The sequence below is a fragment of the Miscanthus floridulus genome, chromosome 8 (genome assembly GCF_019320115.1).
Source record: "Miscanthus floridulus cultivar M001 chromosome 8, ASM1932011v1, whole genome shotgun sequence".
NCBI lineage: Eukaryota > Viridiplantae > Streptophyta > Magnoliopsida > Poales > Poaceae > Miscanthus > Miscanthus floridulus.
Genome location: NC_089587.1, coordinates 88679567 through 88706413, shown reverse-complemented (window position 1 = coordinate 88706413; position 26847 = coordinate 88679567). Strand labels below are relative to the sequence as shown.

At 46.8% G+C, this 26847-nt stretch overlaps 3 protein-coding genes across 18 annotated transcripts; all 3 read right to left on the bottom strand.

Annotated features, from left to right (window-relative positions):
- Positions 1 to 3112: 3112 nt before the first annotated feature.
- Positions 3113 to 9664, bottom strand: LOC136476910 (uncharacterized). 2 transcript variants are annotated; one of them, XM_066474891.1, is made up of 15 exons: positions 9534 to 9664; positions 8176 to 9316; positions 7779 to 8059; positions 7116 to 7211; positions 6703 to 6779; positions 6055 to 6125; positions 5680 to 5764; positions 5315 to 5376; positions 5146 to 5227; positions 4934 to 5004; positions 4769 to 4850; positions 4277 to 4351; positions 4120 to 4194; positions 3681 to 3800; positions 3113 to 3576 (listed from the first exon to the last, which is right to left on the bottom strand). In XM_066474891.1, exons 4-15 carry the CDS (start codon positions 7207 to 7209, stop codon positions 3394 to 3396), a joined length of 1077 nt encoding a protein of 358 aa, XP_066330988.1. In that variant the 5' UTR covers positions 7210 to 7211; positions 7779 to 8059; positions 8176 to 9316; positions 9534 to 9664; the 3' UTR covers positions 3113 to 3393. The 2 variants fall into 2 exon arrangements, with proteins under 2 accessions (XP_066330988.1, XP_066330989.1); XM_066474892.1 differs by having other exon boundaries at positions 5680 to 5734.
- A 39-nt stretch (positions 9665 to 9703) lies between these two features.
- On the bottom strand, positions 9704 to 13372 carry LOC136476909 (probable pre-mRNA-splicing factor ATP-dependent RNA helicase DEAH5). The gene is made up of 2 exons (XM_066474890.1): positions 9860 to 13372; positions 9704 to 9748 (listed from the first exon to the last, which is right to left on the bottom strand). The coding sequence occupies exon 1, from the start codon at positions 13130 to 13132 to the stop codon at positions 9917 to 9919; it is 3216 nt and encodes a 1071-aa protein (XP_066330987.1). The 5' UTR covers positions 13133 to 13372; the 3' UTR covers positions 9704 to 9748; positions 9860 to 9916.
- Positions 13373 to 13812: 440 nt separating this feature from the next.
- On the bottom strand, positions 13813 to 25573 carry LOC136476907 (uncharacterized). Of its 15 annotated transcripts, XR_010763770.1 has the most exons (10): positions 25220 to 25573; positions 20339 to 20499; positions 19228 to 19276; positions 18339 to 18406; positions 17937 to 18239; positions 17491 to 17619; positions 17293 to 17367; positions 17146 to 17208; positions 15951 to 16072; positions 13813 to 15837 (listed from the first exon to the last, which is right to left on the bottom strand). XR_010763770.1 is itself a non-coding variant. In XM_066474887.1 (8 exons), exons 1-4 carry the CDS (start codon positions 25245 to 25247, stop codon positions 18061 to 18063), a joined length of 324 nt encoding a protein of 107 aa, XP_066330984.1. In that variant the 5' UTR covers positions 25248 to 25573; the 3' UTR covers positions 13813 to 16072; positions 17146 to 17208; positions 17293 to 17367; positions 17491 to 17619; positions 17937 to 18060. The 15 variants fall into 15 exon arrangements, 7 of the variants coding, with proteins under 7 accessions (XP_066330984.1, XP_066330985.1, XP_066330982.1 ...); XR_010763769.1 differs by having other exon boundaries at positions 13813 to 16072; XR_010763774.1 differs by having other exon boundaries at positions 13813 to 16072; positions 17491 to 17608.
- Between the last annotated feature and the right edge of the window lie 1274 nt (positions 25574 to 26847).

Sequence of the window (26847 nt, the reverse complement as noted above, 5' to 3'; positions counted from 1 at the left end):
ACAAGACTGCTTTCTAGACCCATTGGGGCTAGTTCGAGTACACTGTTATGTCCTTCGGCCTAACTGGCGCCCCAAGTTCATTTCAAGGAGCCATGAACAATACTTTACATCCCCTCCTTCGCAAGTGTGCCTTGGTGTTCTTCGATGACATCCTAGTGTACAGCGCCTCTTATGAAGACCATGTTCAGCACCTGTCTCAAGTTTTTGAGCTACTCTCCAAGGATCAGTGGCTAGTTAAATTATCCAAATGCCGCTTTGCTCAGCAATCTATCAACTACTTGGGTCATGTGGTCAGTGCACAAGGAGTCTCCATAGATCCATCCAAGGTTGCCACTGTGCAAGCCTGGCCGCAGCCATCTGATGTCAAGCAGCTCCACAGCTTTCTCGGACTCATAGGGTATTATCACAAGTTTGTTAAGCACTATGCTGTGATTGCCAGGCCTTTGACAGATCTGCTTAAGAAGGGTGTGCTCTTTATTTGGACTACCAACCATACTGTCGCCTTTGACACTCTGAAGCAGGCTCTCACTAAAGCTCCAGTTCTGGCCCTACCTGATTTTTCCAAGCTCTTCCAGCTGCAGACTAATGCAAGTGATGGCGGTATTGGGGCAGTCCTCCTTCAAGATGGTCACCCCTTGGCCTTTGTTAGTAAGTCACTTGGCCCTCGTTCGCGTGGCTTGTCTACTTATGAGAAGGAATACCTAGCTATTCTTGTGGCTATGGACCAATGGAGATCCTACTTACAACATGGCGAGTTCACTATCTACACTGACCAACGAAGCCTCATGCATATTACTGAGCAGCGATTGCAGACGCCATGGCAAATGAAGCTATACACCAAGCTTGTGGGACTGCAGTTCAGGGTTATCTATAAACCAGGGGCTTCAAACTTGGCAGTAGATGCTCTTTCATGGCATCCCTTGCCTCCAGACCAGCTCAATGCCATTTCTACTGCTTCCCCAACATGGTTGTCAGATGTGGTGGCTAGCTATGATTCTGATCCCACCTCTCGCAAGCTGTTGTAGGATCTAGCCCTCAACTGTGATTCCCATCCACCTTATTCTCTGATCAGTGGTGTTATTCACATTGGAGATCGCATTTGGGTGGGTGACAACAAGAATCTCTATCTGAAAGTCTTTGAAGCATTGCATTCCAGTGCTATCGGTGGCCATTCAGGGTTCCCTGTTACCTACGCCCGGATCAAGAAGTTGTTTGCTTGGAGGGGTATGAAGTCTGACATCAAAACACTAGTTGCCTCTTGTACAACCAGTTGCAGGCCAAGCCCAATCATGCAAAGTACCCGGGATTACTTTCTCCATTGCCTGTTCCAGCGGAGTCATGGCAAGTCATCTCAATGGACTTCATCGAATGGCTGCCCCGCTCGGGAGCAGCTAATTGCGTCATGGTCGTCGTCGACAAGTTCAGCAAGTTTGCCCACTTCGTGCCTCTCCTTCACCCATTCACAGCTCAACAAGTGGCTCAGGTCTTCCTTGACCATATTTACCGCTTACATGGCATGCCATCCCACATCATCTCCGACCGCGACCGCATCTTCACCAGCCACTTCTGGAAGGAGCTGTTCCGTTTGGCCAAAACCAAACTATGCATGATCTCTGCCTACCATCCTCAATCAGATGGCCAGACGGAACGGGTGAACCAGTGCCTCGAAGCCTTTCTCCGGTGCTTTGTCCACTCCTGCCCCAAGCAGTGGCTGCGGTGGATCAGCCTGGCGGAGTATTGGTATAACACCAGTCTCCATTCTTCCCTCAACAGGTCGCCATTCGAGGTACTGTATGGACACCCTCCTCGCCACTTCGGACTTTCTCCTCCTGAAGCATCCTCTATACCTGATGTTGAGTCCATGCTTACTGAGCGTTCCACTATGCTTGATTTGGTTCGCCAACATCTTCTCCGAGCTCAACAACGCATGAAGCTGTATGCTGACAAGAACCGTTCTGAGAGATCCTTCAACATCGGCGACATGGTGTTCCTCAAGCTCCAGCCCTACGTCCAAGCGTCGCTTGCTCCTCGTGCCCATCAGAAGCTCTCCTTTCGTTATTTCGGACCATACAAGGTGCTGGAGAAGATTGGAGCTGTTGCCTACAAGCTGGACCTGTCGGAGTCGTCGTCTGTTCATCCGGTATTCCACGTCTCCCTCCTCAAAGCTGCACCGTCCACCAAGTTTCCGATCTCGGTGGAACCTCCCGAATCTGATGAAGGCTTGCAAGTTCCTGAGGCGGTTCTACAGCGTCGACTCCATCCCCGACGTACAGGTGCGGTCGTTCAACTCCTCATCAAGTGGTCCGGCCTGGATGCCGATCTTGCTACCTGGGAAGATGCAGAGGCCATACGGCAACACTTTCCTTTTGCGCCGGCCTGGGGACATGCCGGATCGCAAGGAGAGGGGGGGTGTCACGGCGCCACACACAGTAAGCTCTGGGCCCAGAAGGAGTGTTCGCAGGAGGCCCATGAACCAAAGAGTGACCGGCCTAGATTGGGTATGTAATATTTGTGAGCCCAAGCCCATCAGTGAGCAGTAGAAGTAGAGAAGGGGAGAGGATTATCGAACAACTTTGTAAACGAAAACCCTAATCACTCTACCGGTCGACAGCTTGTCCGGCGGACCTCGAATCCCTTTTCCGATTTCCCGGCGCCGCCGCAGCGAGCGACGCCGACACCCCGCCTGCGCGCTTTCATGAGGAAGCTGTTGGTAGCGGCGGCGAGCTCCTGGAACGGGTAGAGGATAGGCGGGTCCATGAGCGAGGCGCGCGCTGCGGCGAGGGAGGCGCAACCGGAGGACGTGGAGGACAATAAGGTGGTGCACACGCTGGCCGTGCCTGTGCCGGTGCCGGCGCCGGATGTTGTGGAGAGGAGCGGAAGGTGAGGGAAGGGAGAAGGACGGAGCGCTCGATGGAGCCCGAGCGAGCCGGTGCGTGAAGTAACGAAGGGAGCCCAAGGTACTTTAGATCTCGTGCGGGCCAGGCTCCGAAGTTGGGCTAGGTGCGCCAAACATGAAAGTTGCAGCCCGGACCACCCTCAACAGCACTATGTCACCATGGCTGGCCCTGGCCTCAGGCCTGCCTGCCGAAGTGCCCTCGTACGGTGAGGAACCCGAGTACTCGAAAACACAAATGCACCATCCCCTACCCTACACCATTGTGCATGGTGCATTTCGCTTTATCCTGAATGAGATTCTCCAATTCACTTCACGCATGGCCTTGTGACACGTTTATATTTTCGCCGGGGGTTACTCTGTACAACGTCACCGGCGACAGGGACGTCAAGCCGTGACGGGCCGATCCGTTACAGTTTAAAGCCCATTCGAGTGATAGTGCTGTACATCCATAGCAGTATCATGGGCTCGTAGGAAAGCAGCGATGATGGCCGTTCCGTTCACTTGGAGAGCAGCCCGAAGTAGGGGTTCTCCATGGCCGACGCGATCTCGACCCCGGCGGCGTTGAGGAGCGCCATGTCGATCTTGTCCCTCGGCATCACCAGGTAGCCCATGGCGCTGAGCCGCTGGAACCCGCACAGCTCCAGGAACTCCACGCCACCTTGCAGGCTGCCCACCCTGTCCTGTTGTTGCAGAGAGCACGATGTGTGAATTGAAGATATGGGGGTGAGATGAGATCAGATCATTCTGAAAAATACAGGGTGCGCCTGGTCCTCTTGGTTTCTACCTTGAAAACAGGGTTGCTGAGCCGGATCCTCCTGAACTTTTCCTCTTCTGGGTTCTTTACTATGTTGGCAACGATCTTGAGCAATATTTGGTACGCTCTTGTGACTGCAGCAGGGTCCTCCTACAAGTAAGGTGTAGGAAAAAAACATTCATCAATGATTTGTGGTGTCTGAGTAACATAGAGATCTAATGCCTTATCCAGTCGTATTTCTGTATTTGTTTAGTGACAAGCAATTTTTTTGTGAAACACAACGACACCCATCCTATATTAGATCAAAAGACAGGCTAAGAAAGGCAAATGCTGAGCATGCCTGGAACATTGATCTAAACCAAGTATATTCACAAAGCATCATATTCAGCATCGCCAATGCTTCTGTGCCAGTTGAAATACTAAGAGCAAGATGGACCAAAATTAGCATCTGCAAGGGATCATTTTATACCTTGTGATTCTTCTTCAGAGTTCGCAGGCAGTTTCTCAGCTGTTCTGATGTTACGACGCGTTCGACATGTTTTACCTGCAGTTAAAAATGTATGTGACGAATGTGCTTGGAGGTTTCACTCATGAGATGTAGAAGTATGGTAGAAAGACATTTCTACCTTTGTGGGCGTTATGACTGCAGCTGAAGCACTAGGATTTTCCTGCGGCAAACCAAGCCTTCTCCTTCTTTCTGCCTGCACAGAAGGATAAGACTCAGGCATCGGGACGCATATCACTGGAAAACTTTGAAGGAAATAGACAAATGAGATGCAGCTGCTAAAGAATAAGAAAATGACGTCACTTTTGTGACAGCAAGCGACCTTGAACACAATTCATGATTTAAAGGTAACCTTGATCGTAACCAATGGGAACTACTTGGTTTAATAAAATCTACACAGTGCACAAAAAATATAAAGAAAGGCTGCGATGTTTCATCTGACTCTGATAAACATAGAGTGGCGATTTTTTCAATGCGGAAATCCAAGATAATAAAAATGTCAAAAAAATAAAGGATTTATTGGATGAATTATGAGCATGCAGAAAAAAATTACAGTAAGGACTACAGAATTGTTTGTATAAATTAAGCAGAATTTTAGCATGCTGCAACAGACCTTATCATCTGCTATACGCTGTCGTATTCTCTCTCTTGCTCTTTTCTCCTCCTCTTGATCTGCTATCCGAGTTTCCATCATCCTACGGTAAACAAAAATATCACTTCTTCAAGAAGCAATCTGGAGTTGGAAATAGTGCATGTGAGACATGCATATGAAACATACCGCTTCCTTTGATTTTCCTCAAGAGTTCGCTTTGCTTCCATAAGATCTTTAGCAGCTCGAATCCTCTCCCTCTATAGAAACAATATGGAACATTCAGTGGACAAGAAAATGGCCACAGGATATACTTAAGACAGTGCAAGAAAGCACATTTTGTACTTCCTGCTGTAGTGCGTATTACATTTTTACTCAGAATTATGAAAAAATCGCAATACCTGATCCTCTTGTAATTGATTTCGTATTCGCCCTCTTGCTCTTCCTTCCTCGTCTCGTTTTTGCTTGTATAGTGCTAATATCCTGAGAAGTACAAGTGTTACTAGGGTGAATGTGTGATAAACAAAATGCGAGCAGCTTACTACTAATAATGAAAAGGAAGGTACACACCTCTTTCTATATTGTTCCTCCTGTTCATCTGCATTTGGTTCTCGTTCCAACTGGGATGACTCCTAAGAGAGAAGTTTGGGTGTGACAAAAAATGTTACAAAGAATGGAACACTAATTCCAGCCCATATGAGGCTGAAAGAAAGATGCTAGCAAGTGGTAGCAACACACTAAATCATAATATATTGGTAAGCGAACTTGTTGAATGTTAAAAGCATGATTACACTCCAACCATTCTGCATAGCTTAAGCTTTTGGGTAAATTTGTCGGTGCATGTAACTCAATATGGTATGAAATTTTACTTCAAAAAAATGGTATGGAATTTTAAAGGAAATATTTGATATATCAAAAAAGAAGAAACTAAGTACATTCTGTCTTCCAGTTTCAGTCTGTTCTTCAGGTTTCTGCTCCTCTACAGTATCCCTGCAAGACAAGTATGTCATACATTTTACACTGCAACAACATACATAGCAAGAAAAAGAAATGTGGATCAATACATGCATTGAGCCACCCAAGTATATCTGACTATTCAGGAAATCAGGAACACAAGCATTTAACTGAATGACTTGTTCCTATTAAACTTACATTATGCATAAGCACATTTACAAGAACTAACATGATCACTAATCATTTGATAATTCCATTTCCTAGTGAATGGGATTTGATAGTTTTTCCACTGAAATGGTACTATGACGTTTCCATAGAAAATCTTCTATGAAATCATTTAAGGAACAGAAACAAACCTCGTTTCTTGAACGTCATTTCTTACTTCATTTGATGTGTCACCACATTCAATGCTTATTTCTCTTGGAACCTAGACCATACAAGGGACCAATCAAAACAAATTGTTTCAAATGTAGTGACATTGTGACAGTAATGTTCACATGACTATACAACCTGATCGAAAAATATAAATATAGCGTCAAGTATTATGATGCCAGTTGCTTCACAGCCTCATATTAGAAACATTTGAAAAGGTTCCAAGCTACAATCTCAAACCAAATAATTCGTGGTTATTTATATGTACAGGCTAGCTTGCTGTCAAATTGCATGAAGTGAAAACTTCTTCCTGTTTGGTTACCAGCCACCGCCTGCCACGCCTAAGATGCGGCAAGGTGCGGCGCGCCGCACTTGTGGCGTGAAATTTCGCCGCCACACTATGTGGCAACTTTTCTACTGTGATTTTGTGTGGCAGCCTCAGGTGCGTTACAAACCAAGCAGCTGCCTTCGTTTTCTATGACGAGCCACAGCTGTGGCATGGCGACCTCCAGCAAGCAACCAAACACTCCCTTACAGTTCCCTCTATTGAGAATAATTTTAGAACACGGAGTAATGCTCATGAGAAAGGACTTCTGCTAATGAAGAATATTCATTGTTAAGAAATAACCTACCAATGGTAGCTGATCAATGTCTGGGTCACTTTCATGTTCCAGAAGCCAGTTTACAGCAGATTCAAGATTGGAATTACCTGATCAAGACATATTATTACCTCTCCAATTCATTTAACTACGTACTAAAGAAATAATATACTGAATATTTATAACAAATATGTTGCTAGAGCTTTGCATAATTTCCATTTTTATGAAATGGCATATCTATCAACTGCCAATGCCATTAGTGAATAGCGAAAACACACAAACCATGGAAGAATAGCTGGATGGGCACAAATACACAAACATAACTTTTGCAACCATAGAAGGGACCAAATGTCATAGTTTCTATTTGGTGTATTATCAACCTATCTTTGGTACAGAAAAACATTGATGCAAACCTGTACATAGTAAGTTTGTTTGAAAATACATACCTGAAAAATGGAGTGCCCTAACTGAACGAGCAGTTGGGAATCCCATGGCTTCAAGTTCACCAAGCATTTTCTTGTCAACTTGTGGGACAGCCATCTCTAGAAGATAGATGGACAAAAATAAGCGCAGCCCAATTGCTCGAAAGGCAAAACTAGAGGGAATGGATAATGGGGGAAATAGATAGCCATCTGAAACTATTGGCTCAGTTCAAGCAGATGTTGCATACAACTAATAATTAACTAGACAAAATAGTTGCGTAAGCAGAAACAATTTACCAATGAGTAAATGTCCCCCATGATCTTACATAATTTAAGCTCTGTTTTAGGAGCTTAATGTGCAACTATTGTGTTCTATGTCTAACACGAAAGCCATAATGTTCTACAATTTACATTAGAACTAACATTTGTGTTCTTTGAGGCATCTAGGACCTGTAAGTATGTTAATGTTAATAGTATGTTGGCCTTAATCATACATGGAAGAATAGGACACTAGAACAAGCTAACCTGAAATTACAGGTTATAAAGCAGCAGCACAAGAACCAGAAAGTGCAAGCAATGGAAAAGCACAAGATTGAACAAGTTTGATGAAGTATTCACAAGATCTCCATGTTGCATTAAAATTCTAATGACAGAACAAGTTGATGAAATTATGAATAGGAAATTTACCTTTTCAGATCTCTTTCCTCACTTTGTAATCCTTGAGCCAAGCTGATGTATGATCCTCTTCCTCTATAAGTAGAGAAATGAGCAATGCATTACTGCAAATGGAAAGGGGAGCATGAAAATTAGATGTAGAGGATTAGGTCTTTGCTTCTTCTGTACTTCATTCTTGTCTTTTCTTCCCAGATGGGTCTTGTGGTGATCTCAGGAGACTCGGGTGACTTCTTTCTTCCTGCAGTAACTTATACCTTTCTTCATGCTTAGGGTTTCCCTCTTGAATCAACAGCCTACTCACAGATAGATTGATTCCTTTGTTTAGGTTACATCTTACAAGATCATATAAACTAAGTCACTAAGAAAATCAACAAGAGTAATAAAGAGTAACACTGAAGTTTTGGTGTACCTCAAGCATTAGATGATGATATTCAGTATACAACTGAATTGTCTAGTCAGCATTTCCTTAGTTCATGAGTCATACAAGATACAAACAGAAGAAAATGTAATTGGTATTTCTGTCAAGTTGAATGCCTCCTGAGTCCTGAATTTTTTTTAGTCCAGAGTCCATATACAGAAACTCATCACACATCATTTTGTTGGAAAGAATACGAGGACTGAGAATGAAACTTCCAAACACATGTTAAGAGCCCTAAATGAGAACATATGGAGATAAATGGCAGGGCGTTTGGGCATATTGAGCACACGAAGCAGCATCAGCGTGTGCCACCGCACAGCCATATTCTCCAAAAGTTGCAATCAGTAATCGAACAGTTTAAGGGATTAGCGCAGTCACTTCTGCTAACCGCAAGTCTGATGAACCACCAAATGCCAAATCCCATTGCCCATAGTACTTTCTGAAGATCAATAACATCAGAAGTGTGGTCTCATTGTGTTGCCCAGTGTCTGCGGAGCCTCATAGAACCCCAAGCAATGTCAAGTGCCTATAAGCCTAAAAGGAGGCACATAAAAGTTTCCACGATTGATAGATTTCCTCTTTGAACTGGGAACCTGCATAGATACTTTGGTTTTTTAACTGAGAACTAGACAATGAGAATGATCGCGAGGGAAGGCACCTGAGCCGTGCCAAGGCTGTCATCGATGAGTACTCTCCATTGGCATTGCCAGCAGGATCATGCCTAGCCCGCGGTTGCAGCGGCCATGGAGAGTTTTGCAGCCTTTCTGATGCGCTGCAGCTTTCACTGTCTTGCAGAAATTCATCTTAAGCAAGATGAATACTTTCAAATTTCAGACTGCAGCTTCATACCTCTACATGATTTGAACTTCTGTTCGGTGCAACCTGTGATCTACAGGAGGAATTTGTGCGTAAAAGCCAGGTCAGGGGTCAGCAAAGAGTGAACAGAGGGGGAAAGCAGAAAATAAATGAACAACTGAAGCAACAACTGTCTCTGCATGGTATTTGTCTCACAGAGCTTCTGTAATCTTTAACCAGCCATCCAAATGCAGCACAAGATGGAAAATAAAGCATCAGTGCACAGCTCCAGCAACAGCAGGATCTAACTGAGCATAAAACACAATGGTGTTGGAGCCTGGCATTTAAAAAATGAAGATGTAAGACAAAAACATAACCTCCAGAATCTGGCACCAATAATCATGAAACTAGCATTTTATTGTTCAAGAATAGTTCAACAATCCAGCCAAAGGAAACACAGATCGGAGCACATCGAAACAGAAGGTTCCTACAAAGCTATAAGCTCAAACAGCAAAAGGCTAATACAAGGACAACACCAGACCTAAAATCAGTACCTCATTGGTCCATCTTTCAACCTGTTGTATATCATCACAGATCCAGTCATAAGAGGTATCTTCTCAAATATGATAGTTTTTGCTACATATAAGGATACCCAGATTTAATGTGTAACCACACTGTAATAAACATCCAATCAGTTTCAATCAAACCAGCAGCAGCAGCAGCAGAAAACAAGCAAATCACTGTGATAAGCTCATCATCATTTGGCGTCCTGTTCAAAAGGGAACAAAGTACTCCTTATAAGCCTTACAACTTTAAGAAGAGAAAACTATTACATATCTCATGCATTGCAATCATCCGAGCATATGCATTAAAAGAGCACCTTAATATGTACACTACAGTAGCATTACATCAAAGATCTGCAAGAAATGATGAAAAATCACCAGCGCCGCTTGCTCAGGCGCCACGAGTTGGGCTCATTGTATCTATCGTACAAAGGCTCGATCCTTTCTTGGCGCTTTCGCTTACTGATCTTCATTGGGTCCGCCGACCTATAGAACCTCGGTGCCAACTCTACTAACCATCTTGGATCCACCGCCGTGACCTCCCTCATATACTCTTTCGTTGTCATAACAATTTCATGGTAGATCACCCACTGTGGCTGCTGGTGAAAGAGAGCACTGCTCGGGTGGATATAAACCTGCTGATGATCAGCGAGGGTACGGTACCCTCCACTGGGGTCCTTCCTTGCAGCGTGGAAGAAGAATCCAGCGGCAAGGGCTTTCCCTATCTTGGTGGAATTGTTCCCGGCAGAGATGACATTGAGCTTGAACTTGTCCATAATCTCAAGAAGCTGTTTCCTCACGTCCTGTGCCCTCCTTAGTGAGTTTACCTGAATGAAATTCTCAACACACCATGGTCCTGAAAACCCCTTTGCCTTCCATGCCTCATACACAGTGAGTAGGGTGAGATGATCACCTTCCAGCTGGAAAAAGTTAGATCTTTTCCGATCTGCTTGTGCTTGCTTCTCCCTTGGTCGATAGAATATGTTCCCAGTTTGAATCATTGCAATGATTGTCAGTATTTCGTCACTGCATCCAAGGTCTACACTAGCAAGGAGCATCTTAGAAAGAGGTGGTTCTTGTGGAAATTCGGCCATCTTTCTCCCTAGCCTGGTAAGAAGACCCTCTTCATCTAAGGCACCAAGACTGTACAGTTGTTCCATAGCTGATATGAGTGCTTGAGATGCTGGAGGATCCATGAAGTCAAATGACAAAAGGTCATTTATTCCCATTGCCTTCATATTAAGAACCGTCGACCCCAAGTTGGCCCTCTGAATTTCTGGAGTCGTTGTTGGTGGCATTTCATTGCGATAGGCACTCTCAGTGTATAGACGGTAACATTTACCTGGACCTGTACGCCCAGCACGCCCTGCTCTTTGCTTAGCTGACGCCTGAGAGATCAGGGTGATAACCAGTGAATCCAGCCCTAGTTTTGGGTTATAAACATTTAGCTTTGCGAAGCCGGGGTCAACAACATAGTAAATGCCATCTATGGTAATAGATGCTTCCGCTATGTTGGTGGCCACGACCACCTTCCTCTTACCAGGAGGAGCCTGTTCGAATATCTTTGATTGAACTTCGGTAGGAAGAGCACTGTACACAGGACAAATTATCAGCTCTGGTATGTCCCCACCGAATGCCTTCATCCTCTCATGGAGACGTTCGCAAGCATGATCAATCTCTTCCTGGCCAGTCAGGAACAATAGGATATCTCCTTCGGGTTCAGTCAGATGGATCTGCAATACCGTGATCAGTGCAGCATCCATGTAGTCACTCTCTGGCTGTTTTGTATGCAGTATCTCAACTGGAAACGTTCTTCCAGGAATTGTGAAAATATTGCAATCAAAAAAATAACCAGAGAACTTCTCTGCATCAAGAGTGGCTGAAGTGACTATTAACTTGAGGTCACTTCTCCGCTTAATTAGCTGCTTTAGCAAACTGAAGAGAATGTCTGTGTAGATGGTTCTCTCATGTGCCTCATCAAGCATGACCACTGAATAAGAAGACAGGTCTCCATCCATCAAAATCTCACGTAGGAGCATGCCGTCTGTCATGTACTTGATGACAGTTTCAGGTCCTGTGCAGTCATCAAAGCGTATAGAATAACCAACTTCCTCACCCACTCGACAGCCAACCTCCTCTGCTACTCGCTTTGCAATTGACTCTGCAGCAACCCTGCGAGGTTGAGTACACGCAATCTTTCCCTTTGTAGTATATCCTGCCTCGGCAAGGTATTGCGTAACCTGGGTTGTTTTCCCTGAGCCAGTCTCGCCGATAACCACCAAAACTTGGTTGTCATTAACAGCATTGATCAGCTCCTTTTTCAGCCTGAATATTGGAAGGCTTTGTCTCTGCTCCTGAATCGAAAGCCTCGACTTCTGCCCATATGTACCAGCCTTCCCATATGTCATCTTCCATTCCGGCACACTCTGTGCTGATAGTCCAGTGCCCATCAGCTCCTGCATCAGATACCTTCCACCACTTGACATGGGATCCTCCCATGACCGGTTAAGGTCCTTGGGGATTGCATCAACCATTCCTCTTTGCTCCTGGGTGCGAATATCACGCCTCTCCTTAATAAGCGCAGACTGCAGTGCCGCCGCACGGCTCATCGACCCCTCAGGATTCATAGAAATCCTCACCGGAGACATGTCAGCCGAGGATCGCCCTTTTCCCCGCAAGAACGCCGGCTCATCCTCATTGAGTTCAATCTCAAGCTCCTCCACTTCTTCCTCCTGGTAAAACATCCCCTGATCATCCTCATCCAACACCGGGTAGTCCTTGGCATCCAACACCCCCGACGCAATCAGCTGCTTCACCTCCCACCTCTCCGGCGAGGTCATCCGCCTAGTTGGCCTGCGCGGCGCAGGACCAGCCTCGCCCTCGTCCTCATCGGGAACGAAAATCCCAGAAACCCCCTTCCTCCTCCCAGCGGCTCCAGCGCGATCAGCTGGCGGATTGGCCCTCGGCGCGTCCTCCTTCCCAGGGTTTCGACGCATCGGCAGGAGATCCCTCCCGGTATCCTGATCGACGTCTCGCATCGACAGCCCCAGCTTGGCGCCGTCCACCGAGGCGACCCTGACGAACACCTCCTGGCCGCGCGTAACGGTGGCGCCAGCGCGGCGGCGGCCGGGCATCTGGGAGACGTGCACGAGGCCCTCGCGGCCGCCGTCGAGGCGGACGAAGCACCCGGCGTCGGCCACGCGGGTGACCCTCCCCCGGCGCACCTGGTGCAGCTCCGGCTCGTGGTCCTCGTCCTCCCCCGCCGCCCTGTCAACGCGCGCCCCTGTACCGTGGGCACCACGGGATGCGGGGACAGCGGGGGCCGGGGCGGTGTCGGGGATGGCGGTGATGACAGCGTGGAGGGAGCGGACGAGGTAGTCCGGCAGCTCGGAGCCGTGGTCCCTGAGCGCGGCGGCGAAGGCCGCGGCGGAGGCGGAGGCGCGGCCGAGGTCGACGACGAACTCGGCGAGGACGCGGTCGGCGACGCCGAGGTGGGACTCCAGCTCCGAGCAGACCTTGGAGACGAGCGAGAGCTGCGTGAGCCGACGCATCCCCTCGCTCACCGCGCCTGCGCCGGTCGCCGCCGCCATAGTCGCGCGCGCGGCACGGGGTTGGGCGCACGGCAGGGTTGTGTTTAGTGCTGCACGGGAACGGGGATGGGACGGAACGGAACGGAACGGTGAAAGGCGGTGCGGGGCTGCGGTGCGGCCTACGGGTGAAAGGAGGCGGCCCACAGATATATACGGTGCGGATTTGCCCGGGCTGCGCGTCGGCGTCCGACTCGGGCTCGGGCCGCACCGGAACGAAACACCCTCGCACTGTCGCACATGCCCGATGCACACACCACACGCACACAGGCACGTGAGAGAGAGGCACAGCCGCACAGTAAGCCGACCGGTCCACCGCGATGGGTCCGCCGCCTTCCTCGAGTTTGCCGAGATACGCGTCGAGCAAATGCCGGTTCTCGAGCGGACGAGCGCAGCTGTGAAGCAGTGGGACACGACTCGAGGCCTGCGTAGCATAGCGCCTTACGATGAACCGTGGAAAAAACTAGCGGGCTACAGCGCTGGAGACACTCAACACTAAATTATCTTTATTTGTGCCGCTATGCTAATTTTAACCTTTAGCGTTCTAATAGCGACGCTATTTCAGATTTTACCAATACTAATATTTTTTAACAATTTAATTAGTTATTTTTTACTTATCATTGGCTACTAATTTGGTATTTTAGAACTTTCATGAACCATGTTGTAATGTCATATTGGTAATTTTATCTAGACTCGTGAAACCTTAGAAACATATTTATGTTCATCGAATTTCTTATTTGTCATGTTTTTTCATTAATTATTAGTGTTTTTTATGTTATCTTTATAAAAACGCTATCTATGGTAGCACCGCTATGGCCTCGTAGCTGTTGAAAAAAATTACTGCACTATTTAAACTAAGCAACGAACAGGGCAGTCGGCAGGGCAGCGCATAATAAGGGGAAACAATCCCCAAGGCATCATCATGAATTAACACCCAATGATCAACAAATACTCCGGAAAACACAGAATAGGTACATCAACAACCAGTTAGTTGCCTTCAAGCGCTACAAACACCACGGAGTTCTCTATTTATACACCGCCTCAGCCTTGATCGATAGGAATCTGTCACTGGAGTTAACTCTGCAAGTCGATTAAGTCTATTTATACACCGCCTCAGCCTTGATCAACAGCCACTTAGGCCATATTCGCTTCTCTTATAATTCGTACTTTTCAACTTGTTTTTTCAGCTGAAACATTATTTTTCTCTCACATCAAATCAGCCGAAAAATTGTTTCGGCTTTTTTTTTAAGCGAAGCGGACGGGGCCGATGATGCACTTGCACATATCCCAGAGGATTAAGTCCACTTTGGCTCCTCAACTATTGTGTTGGTCTAATTTTAACCCTCAACTACAAAACCGTCTAGTACTGGTACCCCAACTGTCAAAACCGTTCACTTTTAGCACCTGGACGGGGGCAAGGCTGTTTTGTCCGACGTTGAGCGGTTTTGACCACGCGCACGCTGGCGTTGCCGCCACGTAGGACGCTGGGCTGCATCTCAGCGACATGTGGGGCCCGCGTGCCACCCACTCATTCCCTCCCTCTCCTTACTCTGGCTGCAGCAGTATTCAGACAGGCAAGCTCGGCCCCACTACGGGCGCGGGAGGTCCGCCCCAGCGACGGACGAGGCGGCCGGAGCTAGGGGACGGCGACGGATGGGGTGACCGGTCGACCGGGGCCATAGGCGCCGATGGGGACGAGACAGTGAGGCGTAGCTCCAGTCGAACCGTCATCGGGCTCGCGCGTGCACGCTGCTTCGCCACCGAACGAGCAGGCGGCTGGGCCATGGCCGACGAGCGCAGCTGCTGCACTGCTGCTAGGCGGGCGAGCACACCCCCACTGCTTTGCGCCCGCGCCACTACCGCTGTTGGGCTCACCGGCCCCCGACAACTCCCACGCCTCGATGCTCGGCGATGAAGGCACCACGACCCCATCGGGCTCACGAGCAGGGGCCACCGGACGAGCAGGCGGCCGCGCCATGGCCGGCGAGCGAGCGCATTGAGACGCGTGCTGCTATCGGGCAAGCGCGAGCAAGTTGCCGCGTCCATGGCGGACGAGCCTTGGGACAGGAACGGGGAGGCCCACCTGACGGCGAGGTTGGTGATGTAGACGATGGATGGCGTGTTCTCCTGGAAGAGGCACACGGTGGCGAGCTCGTCCGCCTGCAGCTTCCGGGGCGTGGAGACCACGAACGCAGATGCCACGCCGACGTCGCCGAGGACCAGCAACGAGGAGGCGAGCGCCACGATGAGGGAGCCTGCGGCCAACGATAGCAGCCGCCCCACGGCCTCGACGGGGACTAGCTCGCGGAGCCGCCGTAGCCGCGCCCACGCCCACGGCGAGGGAGGGCGAGCGAGGAGGCGAAGGCTGGCGCGGGCTTAGTGGCCACAGCGCGCGCGAGGTGCCTGAGGAAATAACACGACGGCGTGGCGGCGGGAGCGGAGAGAGGAAGCAGGTTGTGGCAGAGGACACAGCGACAGCGGCCAACGGTGCTGCTGTTGCTTGTGTTGTGCGCGCAGGGGGCAGGACAGTGGAGCGAGCGTAGCCGCCTGCAGCCAGGGGTGTTTGGACGATGAGTCGATGATGAGTGGATGCGCGGCGTTGCTGCTGCCCGGTGCAGTGGCACTGCTTGCTTGGCGCTTTCCTACTGGTTGCTGGCTCATCAAAACCGCTCAACGTCAGTCAAAATAGCCTTGTCCCCGCCCAGGTGCTAAAAGTGAACGGTTTTGACAGTTAGGGCATCGGTACTAAACGGTTTTGTAGTTGAGAGTTAAAATTAGACCAACACAATAGTTGAGGGATCAAAAGTGAACTTAATCTTACCCAAGATCAACAAGTTGTCTAGCTACCACACAAGCTTAAAGATGGCTCATACTGGTAGGCAATGACTTCGAAGACTTCCTCTTTCTGTGAGCCATTGCTGATAGTATCTTTTTCCTGGCACCCTATAAACACGAAGCAAATGAATGAATATCCACAATAAACCGAAGTAGATTTAAATCAAATGATTGCTGGGCAATAATGCAATCAGCTGATCTTGAGCTACTTCGGCTGCAGCTGCAGCAGCCGCTGCATTCGTCCAACTGCTGCTGCTACTGTTTAGCAGCCCAAATAGCACAGCCGATCAGGCATTGCTGCCATTTTTCAGTTGTACATTCAGTAGTAGAAAATGGAGATAAAAACATGGAATGCATATAAAAAAGGACAAATCAATATTTCCACTAACATGGCAATAGCTCGATGTACTATGCATGTGGCGCTACCTGAAACATTGACTGAACATATCGTTAGTACCTACTTCCTCCATTCCAAATTATAGTTCACTTTGGTTTTGTTCCAAATCAAACTTCTCTAACTTTGACCAAGGTTCTAGAAAAATGCACCAATATCTATAAATTCTTCATGAAATATGTTATCATAGTGCATTAATTTTGAACTTGTAGATAATAATATATTTTTCAAAGAAACTTGGTCAAAGTTAGAGTAGTTGGACTTAGCCCAAAGCCAAAGTGAACTATAATTTCGACCGGAGGGAATAGGATTTTACTCTTTTGAGCATCTGGTTTAAGTTTATGATAACCAGAGAGAAAATACAGAGCGCCAACTAATCAGACCATTCTAATCCAGTTTACCGATCAAAGTTATTCCTGTTAGACAAACTGGGACAAAAAGTATGGATAAATGGTGGTCTGACTGAATGAGTATTCAACAAGTAGAAAGCATATAACAAAGGCTATACCATGGGTGCGACTCATTCAAAATAGTTCAAAAACAAAAAGAAGTCATTAGCATAGTTCATAACTCATAAGTTAGTAACTCAATTGCTACAGTTTCACTTTTAGGATGGCTCTGTCAATCTATAAGCAGGAAATTAATAAAATTGTCAAATTCTACCACCTTAAATATATACATATTGCTTCAACCCAGAGAGATCTCTTATTTAAGCAGAAGATAAGCATGCCAACCTAGTTGGGGAAAGAAAAAGGCAAGTAAGAAAAAGGCAAAGTCCTTGCAGTACCATTGGAATTCCTAAAGACTTCATATCTTCTTCGTTCATGTAAACCAGTGCTTTCATATCAATCTGAAAGATGAATAGCCATTAACAAAATATTCAGGGTCACCAGTTACACCCACAATATGAAATTGCCACATATATCAAACGTGCCTCTTCAGCCTGGAAATTTATCAAATACTTCTCTAGATCAAGAGACTTCAGTAAACTGTCAAGTGAAGCATCAACCTACACATATCAAAGAAACAAATTATTACAGCATTGAAATGAGTGTTAATGAAGACCAAATTTCATACAAGAATTTAGACACAGCAGTGAAGGGTGGGCCTGGTGCAAGCGGTAGAGTCTTACCGCCTGTGACCGGAAGGCCCCGGGTTCGAGTCACGGTCTCCTCGCATTGCACAGGCGAGGGTAAGGCTTGCCACTGACACCCTTCCCCAGACCCCGCACAGAGCGGGAGCTCTCTGCACTGGGTACGCCCTTTAATTTAGACACAGCAGTGCCAGTAAGGGAATAGGCAAATGAAACTTCGGAATTCAAACATGCTAAAGAGCTAGAAGATTAATCATGCAATAGATCAGAATTCAGAACCAAAGGTTGTACAAGCATCAAAGGGACTCCAACATCAAATGGTCATGTAGTCCATTATATTCACAGGACAGCGCCACAGCAAATGGAAAATAAGAAAAGATGATCGTATGATGTTCCCCATTCCAGAAGAACAAATAGTGGAACTGCAATAATTATCAGAATACAATCCTGTAAGAAAATACAACATAGATGCTCAACCATCTCACCTTGTCCTGGGATTGCTTTGGTAGTGCAGATGGTGATGGTTCGGGTGCAGGTGCACTGACTTTCTTAATGACAAGAGGGGGAGCATTTGGAGGGGGTTCTCTCTTTTGAACAGGTTTGTCGCTCTTAATAACCTCTTTTATAGGTTTTGGAACCTGAACAGTACTTGCTAAGTTGAGGGCGCTGGCTCGGGACACCAGATAATTTTTCACAAAGATCTGAAACTGGTAGTTTCTTCACAACCTCAATCCTTTGCTGCACCTGAGATTTTTGGTTTGATTGCAGATTTCTGGAAGTAGGTTCAGCTAAAACAAACACAGTAGAAGCAACAAGCTAATGGTAAATTACCAGAAGGAAAGCAGGAATCAAGGCATGTTCACAATTATTTGAACAATGGCCCTTACATGAAGTTTGAGTTCCTCTAGAATCCTTATAAAGCTCACGTCTCCACGTCCCATCATCCCGGCGAAACCTGCAAAATCCCAGCAGAGATATATAAACAATAACAATAAGATTATTCTCCTTCCGAATAACATGGGATATCTGAACTAACTGATCACATCAACAATTTGTAATTCTCAGAAAGTGAAAACACAACAGCCATTCAAAGCATTGCATGGTTAAGGCTGCAATAAGAAGATGTGGTCGACGTATAAGAGCCTGTTTGGATCCCATGGGCTAACAACTAGCAGCTAAAAAATAGCTCTAGCCCATCCAAACAATACTAATGGGTGGGCTAATTTCTAGCCAAGCTCTTGGCTAGTTGTTAGTCAATTAGCCAAACACAACTGGATAACAAGGGCTAATAGTTCATTGCTACAATGTATGTACCTATTAGCTGGGGATCCAAGCATTAACAGGCTAATAGTTAGTAGGCTATTTTTTAGCTAGCTATTTTCTAGCTCTGGCTAACAATTAGCCTTAGCCGATCTGTGATAGAACCGTCCAATTTATACAAGATCAAGTACGGTTGTCCTCGCTAACACGTTGACACACCCATACTTTCACTCATATAAACCCGGTAGTCCGCCGAGTGTCCCGAAAGACCTCGGTAAATCAACATCACAACTAAGATCGTGTGATTAAGCAAATACACATCACATACATCGAGTTGCAGCGGAAATAATATTACAAAGGGGTTAACAAATAATAGTACAAGTTTGGGTTTTAAAACCGCTCAGTGAAAACAACATAGCTTTCAAATGATTACATTAATATAACTTCCAAATATATTGCTAGCATAGTGACATCATCCGATAAAAGCATATAGGTGAGAAGTAAGTATAGAATCACCGAGCCCACCGGCGGTTAGCCACCATCATCAACAGGTCGAGAACATCACCTGCAACAAGGTGGGATAAACCCTGAGTACTCGAATATACTCAGCCAGACTTACCCATCTTAAACCAAAATAAAGCGACACCAAGGATTATGCAAGGCTTTCTTTAGTGGGCTAGCTGACTCGTTTGCGAAAAGCATAAGCTATCATGAAGAAACCATTTTAAGTACTTTGCATCATCTTTATTATGACATATTCATCTAGGTAAGCACCTGTACTATAGCAATCACTTGATTAACCAATAACATCAAGTTACCAATTTAGATTTAGCATATCCCATACCATCCAGATAACCATCATTGTTCCATAATAATTACTACGATGCCGTAACTCGAGTCAAGTGCTCACTATCCAGGAGCGATGGCGATTCGAATCGATTCCTAACCAGCTGGTGATTTATTCCTTACACAAACCTCACCCACCCGCTAAAGTGAGGTATCGGTCACCGAGTCAACTATTCAGGAATCTCGAGTTTGCCAGGAACCACATGTACCCGGGGGCCGACCGACTGCTCTTTGGTCTTATCTTCGCGCCCCCGTGTCCTACCACACCTGCTCCGGCACAGTGCGCTGCGGGCAATCTACTCGGCCCGAATAATCTCCCAGCTTCGCGGTCGAAAGGTACTTTATTCGGCCAGCTAAATGTAAGACATGCGTTCAACATGACTCGAGGCCCAACAACGGTCGGTCCTTAATCGACACAGACGGAAACTAACTGCACCCCAGAACCCTGTCTAGTTGCCTCCAACTTTTTTCGTCCGGTCTCCAATTATCCATCACACATGGTTAATTCCAGGATATCATTCTTTCCATAGCTAAATTCTTCCAGTAACCACCTATAATATAGGTGACCGGATATCACCGATCGCTACCGGTCTAAGCAAGGCTAAGCAGTTATTCGATCCCGACCTAACAGGGTAATAAGGTAATAAGGTAGACAAGGATAGTAATAAATGCATCAACGGTTTCAATCAACTCCTACAACTTAATGCAACAATATATATAACTCATATATAGAAAGAATTGCTTTTATATAGTAGGAGACTTAGAATGCTCCGGGGCTTGCCTGGGATCCGACACAAGTCAGTTCAGTTAGCTTGCACTGTTCTGGGGACGTCTTAGGTCCTAGCACTCGCTTAGTCCTTCCATCTTCGGGATAGATCCTCCATACATCGTCTTCAGGTTCGGCTCCAACATCACGTTCTTCACGTGGTTCATCTAGCGCACCTAGATGAGATGCAAGATGCATGTGTATGTATGTGATGAATTGTAACTCAAGATGCATCACATAAACATTCAAGACAAACACAAGATTATGCAAGACATAGATACCAATAGCTATTTAACTAACCTCACACAACTAACTATAGAGAGCAAGCTACTCACATCAACTCATATCAAGCAAACAAGTTATTCACAGCAATCACAGAGTCAAGGCTGCAACAGCAGCAGCTAATTTTACTCATAACAGGAGTTGTACTAATCCAAAAGACATGCAACAAGACAATCTGGAAAGCTTATGGAATTTTCTACAATTCACCTTTAATCATCTCATCATGATTCGCAAGTTAACTAAGTCAAATATACTCATTTACAGAAACTGGTCCACAATTGACAGAGAGCAGCCATTTCTGACACCCAACTTTAAACAGGCATAACTCACAAACTACTTGGCCAAATACCATCAAATTTTAACAGAATCTAGATACATGAATTATCTACAACTTTGTTATTCTCATATTAAGATGATTTTACAGTTAGAAGGGTCAATTATTCCAATAATTGCACCTCTGTCCAAAACATAGACAGAAACTGACATGCCACTTTAAACAGCTATAAATGGAGTTATACATGTCCTATAAATATGATTCTAGACTTTTTAGAAAGCTTAGCAAATCCTAAACAACTTTGTTGTAAACACCTAAAGCTAATTATACTATTAAGAAGGCCCCACAATAAGAACAAGGAAACCCTCTCTGGTTTTGGGCAGAAACAGCCACAGAGATTTAAGCAAGTATAACTCGAGATCTACTTAGCAAAAAATCATGATATTTAACTTTTTGGAAAGCTTAAGAAAAGTACCACAACTCATGTATTTTCACCAAGTCATGATTCATAACTTAACTGAGCCAATTAATTCAAACATGCAGAACTGTTCAGAGTAGAAGCAAAGCAATACAGGGCATTTGTTATTTTTATAACTCTTAAACTATAAATCCTAAACTCCTGAAATTTTTACCAGACAACAACAATCACCTTAGTAGCACTCCACAAAAATTTCACATTTATTTGAGCACAAAAACTGCAGTTATGAAAAACACAAGACATGGCAAGTAACAGGAACCTAGCTGCATAGATATATTTTTACAGCAAAATATTTAAACTAAAACATGCCACATTATAGATCTACTGCATAGACAATTTCACAAGGATTCCAAAAAGTCCTCATTTTCTAGTTTACGGTTTTTATACTAATTACTACGAATTTTCAAAGTGGAGCATTCAAATCTGTAAAAAACCAGAGAAAATGAATTGAAATCTTGCATCAGGGTCCCTACGGAAAATATAAATCAAACGTCAGCGAAGAGGTCCTCCTGAGCACTATTCACATGTGTCACAACTTCGCAGAAAGAACCTTCCCTTTTCTCGAATTCGAGCGCGAAGCCCTTGATGGGATTTGGAGCAGAGGATGCGCCGGAGCTCGTCGTTTCCGGCCGGAGGAGGCTCGTCAGCGGCGTAGGAATGGCGGCGGAGCACGAGCAGGGCTGCGCGCACTCGCCGGTGGCCTCGGCTCAGCCCGAGGTGGAGCGTGGAGCCCCAGCCACGTGCGCTGGCGGCCTAGGCCGAGCGGCACCGCGGTGAGGGCGCGCCGGCGACGAGTGGCTTCAGGCGAGGGGTGCGGGAGTTGCGGCGCGAGGTGAGGGAGGTGGTGGTGCGGTCAATTTGGGTGGAGGGAGGCTGGAGACGAAGAAACAACGGCGGCCAAATCTCGAGCTCGCGGCGGCAACCATGGCAGCCGCGTTCCGGAGCGCGCGCAGCACCAGAGAGCGAGGGAGGGAGAGTGGGGAGACGAGTGAGTGCTCGGGCAGCTCGGGCGTTCGCATTTGGAGGCTCAGGGAGCAGGGCGACGCGTGGCGCGGAGGTCGGACGCGCGGCGGCAATGAAGCGCGCGCTCTGCTGCATGGCTGCCACGGAGACAATTCAACGAACACGTGGCGTGCGTCTCTGTGCCCGACTTGGGGTCCGTTTTTGGGCCATCTCTGCTCCGAACTGGGCTATGGGCCTTGAAGCAAAATTATTCTCCTTCTGATGCTCTACAAACTTGATTCAGGGGCCATAGCCATTGGGGCAGCATATTAGTGGTTAATGACACTCCAAGACAGTATTGTCACTGCATTAACGACGATTCACCATTTCCAAAAATTGATAGCCAAAATAAAGTCAACTGAGTGCCATCCTTATACATGCTCTTCGCCATCATGTACACTCCAACTTTTATCTTTGGACCAAATTGAGTTGCTTAACAAAATTTGGAGAACGCGAGACGCCAATGCCGAAGTCCATGAATTTCTAGACTTAGAATATTTCTAAGTGCTGAAATCAGCAGCAAATTCGATCTTGTGACCTCGATTTGACTTACTTCCAAGATGATCTAGCTCTTAGTCCAAAAACAAAGTTTGTTCTACATGATATGGACTACAACTTTCATTTAAGGTCCAACCTCAAAACTGGTATAGAACCTGCTGTTCTACTTTGACCAAAGTAGGATCACGATGAAGCTTAAATCATCCTTTTTGATCCATTGGAGCATTTTCTTGGCATTTGCCCAACATGAACCTTTCATGACTTTTGTTGTAGAGTTCATCTAGAGTCATTTTGGCAAGGTTGCAAGGTTTGGTTGACGATCGAGAATTCCATTCACTTTATAAAATAATTCAAGCAAGGACATAACTCGTCATTTCATGTGACTTCTTGATTCCAAACTTCACGAAACTTTTCCATGGATCAATATAGATGGGTATTGATGTGAGACACATGAAGATATTCCAATAACACCAGCCAAGCATATATCTTGAAAAGAGCCTATAGTAAAGCAAGGGTGCAATATCCACGTTTAGGTTGGGGCTCATTTTCATATGTTTGACCTTGACATTTTCATCATCACTTAATATGTCATGTTTGAGCTCAAACCCATTGCTTAACTGGTGGCAAACACCTGGGGTGTTACAGCAAACAGGCCTAAAATATAAATGCACACCAATGGGCACTACTACACAAATGATTTTGCGCGACACCCCCCCGGAGGCCACCGAGGCGGGCACCTATTTTTGCCCGTCACGGTAAATGCCACAGTTTACCTAGGCGGGCATTTTTTATTTAACACGGCGGACTTTTTTGCCCGCCACGGTAAATCAATTTACCGTGGCGGACGTCTTAAGATGTCCGCCACGAAAAATACCCTATTTTCCGCGGCGGACATCTTAAGGCGTCCGCCACGGTAAATCAATTTACCGTGGCGGACGTCTTAAGATGCCCGCCGCGGAAAATGTGCAGGCCCAATAGCCATCTCCAATATAAACCGAGGCCCTCGCACCATCGTCGCCGCCTCCCCCACTCTCTCTCTCAGCTCCCTGCCTCCCCCACTCTCTCTCTCAGCTCTCCGCCTCCCCCACTCTCCCTCTGCCTCCCTCTACTCTCCCTCTACTCTCCCTCGATGCAGGCAGCGGCGCGCGGCGCAGCTCTCCTCCATAGCGCCGCCCCCTACAGCGGCGCGCGCGGGACGACGGCGACGGTTGCGCCCTCCTCCTCCCCCATGGATCCTCCATGAATGACGACGGCGTGGGGCTAGGGTTTCAAATCCAGTGAGTTCATCTCCCTCTTCCTCTCCATCTCCCTCTTCCTCTCTCCATCTCCCTCACTCCTCCCTCTTCCTCTCTCCAGATCCGGCGACCTCTTCCTCCACGGATCCGGCGGCGGCGACCTCCTCCCCCACGGATCTGGCGGCTGCACCCTCCTCCTCCATGGATCTGGCGGTGGAGCGACCGGATCCGGCGGTGGATCTCCACCACGGCCACGACGCCGGGATCCACCACGGCCACGACGCTGGGACCTCCACCACGACGGGCGAGGACGCGTCGGCGCGGTGGCCTCCCTCCACCACGGCGCGGCGGGATCCGCGAGGAGGCGTCGGCGTGGTCCCCTGCGAGCGACTGGCGAGGTGGTGGCGGCCGTGGGAAGCCCGGATCCGTCGCCGGTGGGCTCGCCAGTGGGCTCGAGAACGGGCTCGCCGGCGGGCTCCTGGTTTTTTTTGTTTTTTTTAAATGATTAACCGCGGCGGGCATCCTAACGTGCCCGCCGTGGTAAAAGTATATTTACCGCGGCGGAGACGTTACATCGCCCGCCGCGGTAAATCGATTAACCGCGGCGGGCAAGGCCGCCCGCCGCGGTTAAGCCACGATTTAGCGTGGCCTCTAGGCCGCGGCAGACGGCTTTGCCCGCCGCGGAAAACCGAAAATGCCCGCCTCCAGTAAAGTTTGTGTAGTAGTGGGGTAGGTGATGAGCAACAACAGGAGTAGCAAACATGGTTTCACCTCAAGCAAACCCAGTGTATTTTCCATTTGTATAAGTGGAAAGTGGGCGAACCATAAACTATAAAAAACTGGAACAAACATGTGCATCCACACACTTTGCTGGTCTGCCCATTAGTTCTACACGAATTAAGAAAGAATGCAATGTAATTCGAAACAATGACTAGATCACATTTGTAGCAAGCAGCAACAGCACCACAAGCATCTATATATCTGCCGAATCACACAATCAACCACAAGCATTGCATACACTAACTACCGATTGGATCCCGTATACAAACAACACAACTGGCGAAGGACGAAGGTAATAAAATTTTCAGCTTTTGCAAGCAAGCCTTAAAAGTACCAGCAACACGAACCATTCGATTCGAAGTCCATAAACAACATTTCCGCAGCCACCACTCACTGGTTGTCGATCCAGCCCAGAAGTCGCGACCACGTAGCGCCAACAAGCACGGGAATGGCGAAGCGGGCAACGATTTTGAACCGGGCGAGCTCGAGGGCGTCCCTTTTTGCGCCATCAGACCGCGAGCGCGAGGCGCCGCCCGACCCGAGGCGGTCCATTACAGAGCGCTTCCGCCCCAAGGTCCTGTCGGCGTACATCGCGACCGCGGCGTCGGCGGCGAGGGCTTGGGAGCGCGTGCGCGTAGGGTTTCGTCGACGAGAAGGGGAGGAGGATGGAGGAACACGAGGAGGTGGGGAAGGGAGCGCTGGCCGCTGGGGTCGTGCAGAGAGCTGGAACGGTAATATGGGGAACTTGGAGGTGTTTTTTCCAAACTTTGCTACGTGTCGGCCCGATTTGGGGCCTGTGCTTGAGCAGAATCAGCCCAATACTAGATTTCTAGGCCCGGACATTGGAAGTTTGGAACACATGAGGCCCATGGATTAGGCATGAACGTGATCCATTGGAAATTTGACGGCTTTGTGACTTTGTCCATGTGCAAAATATAAAATACCTTTTCTCTTCCTTGCAGGTGTTAGAGGACCAATTTGATCTTTGATAAAGTCTTTATTTTCTAAGATCGTTTTGTTTCATGTTGTTCATCTTCTATACTAACCTTTGTTTTTCTTATATATATCATATACGAGTGTCTATAAAAAAATGTAAAAACCTTTTGCGCAGTTAAAAGCTGAGTTGCATTGTGTTTTATATTAGCACAAAAACAATAATAACAGTGCAAGCACCAATTTTAGTTAATACGACAAGGATTTTAGCTGCCATGACACCTATGTGAAAGTCAGACAACTCTTCATAGAGGTGGATGTTCGTAGTATAGATGTATGTAGAGGCATGCCAATTATTGCCAACATGCCATGCATGTTACCGGTTTTTTTAGTTGAGCAATAGAGGCAGTGTTCGGCTGGCTTTAAGCCGGCTGGCTGGCTGGCCAGCCACCTCATGAAATCGCTGTTCACGTCCTGCCAGAACAGTATTTTTCTCTCACAACAATCAGCCGGAACAGTATTTTTCAGTCCTGCCGAACAGACCCAGAAGTGACAAGGGAGCAAATAAAACTGCAAATAAGCAAACTAGATTCTCCCATCGATTTTTATTAGCATGGTTATGTCATTGTGCTATCACAATGCAATGGCAAAGATGTCGCAAGCATCTTGCATTGGCACAGAAAGGCACAAACTCGATGACGCGGCATATATTTTCTATTATTTATACGCATATTTATAATTAGGACAACCTGACACAAAGGATAAAGGTCGTTGGCTTCATAAAAATTAGACCGACATACTAGTATGTGATTACTCTCTCCTTGATGCAATTATAAAATATATGCTAGTTAAATTGCTTAAATCTGATCAAATTTATAGTAAATAGTACTATCATTTACAACAGCTAATTTTACTAAACAGATATATTTCATAGTTAATTTAATGATACCTATTTTGTATTATAAGTGTTCATAGTTGTTTATATAATTTTGATTTAAGTTTAAATCGTTTGACTTCTCGAAAAATGAGAATTACATCTTTT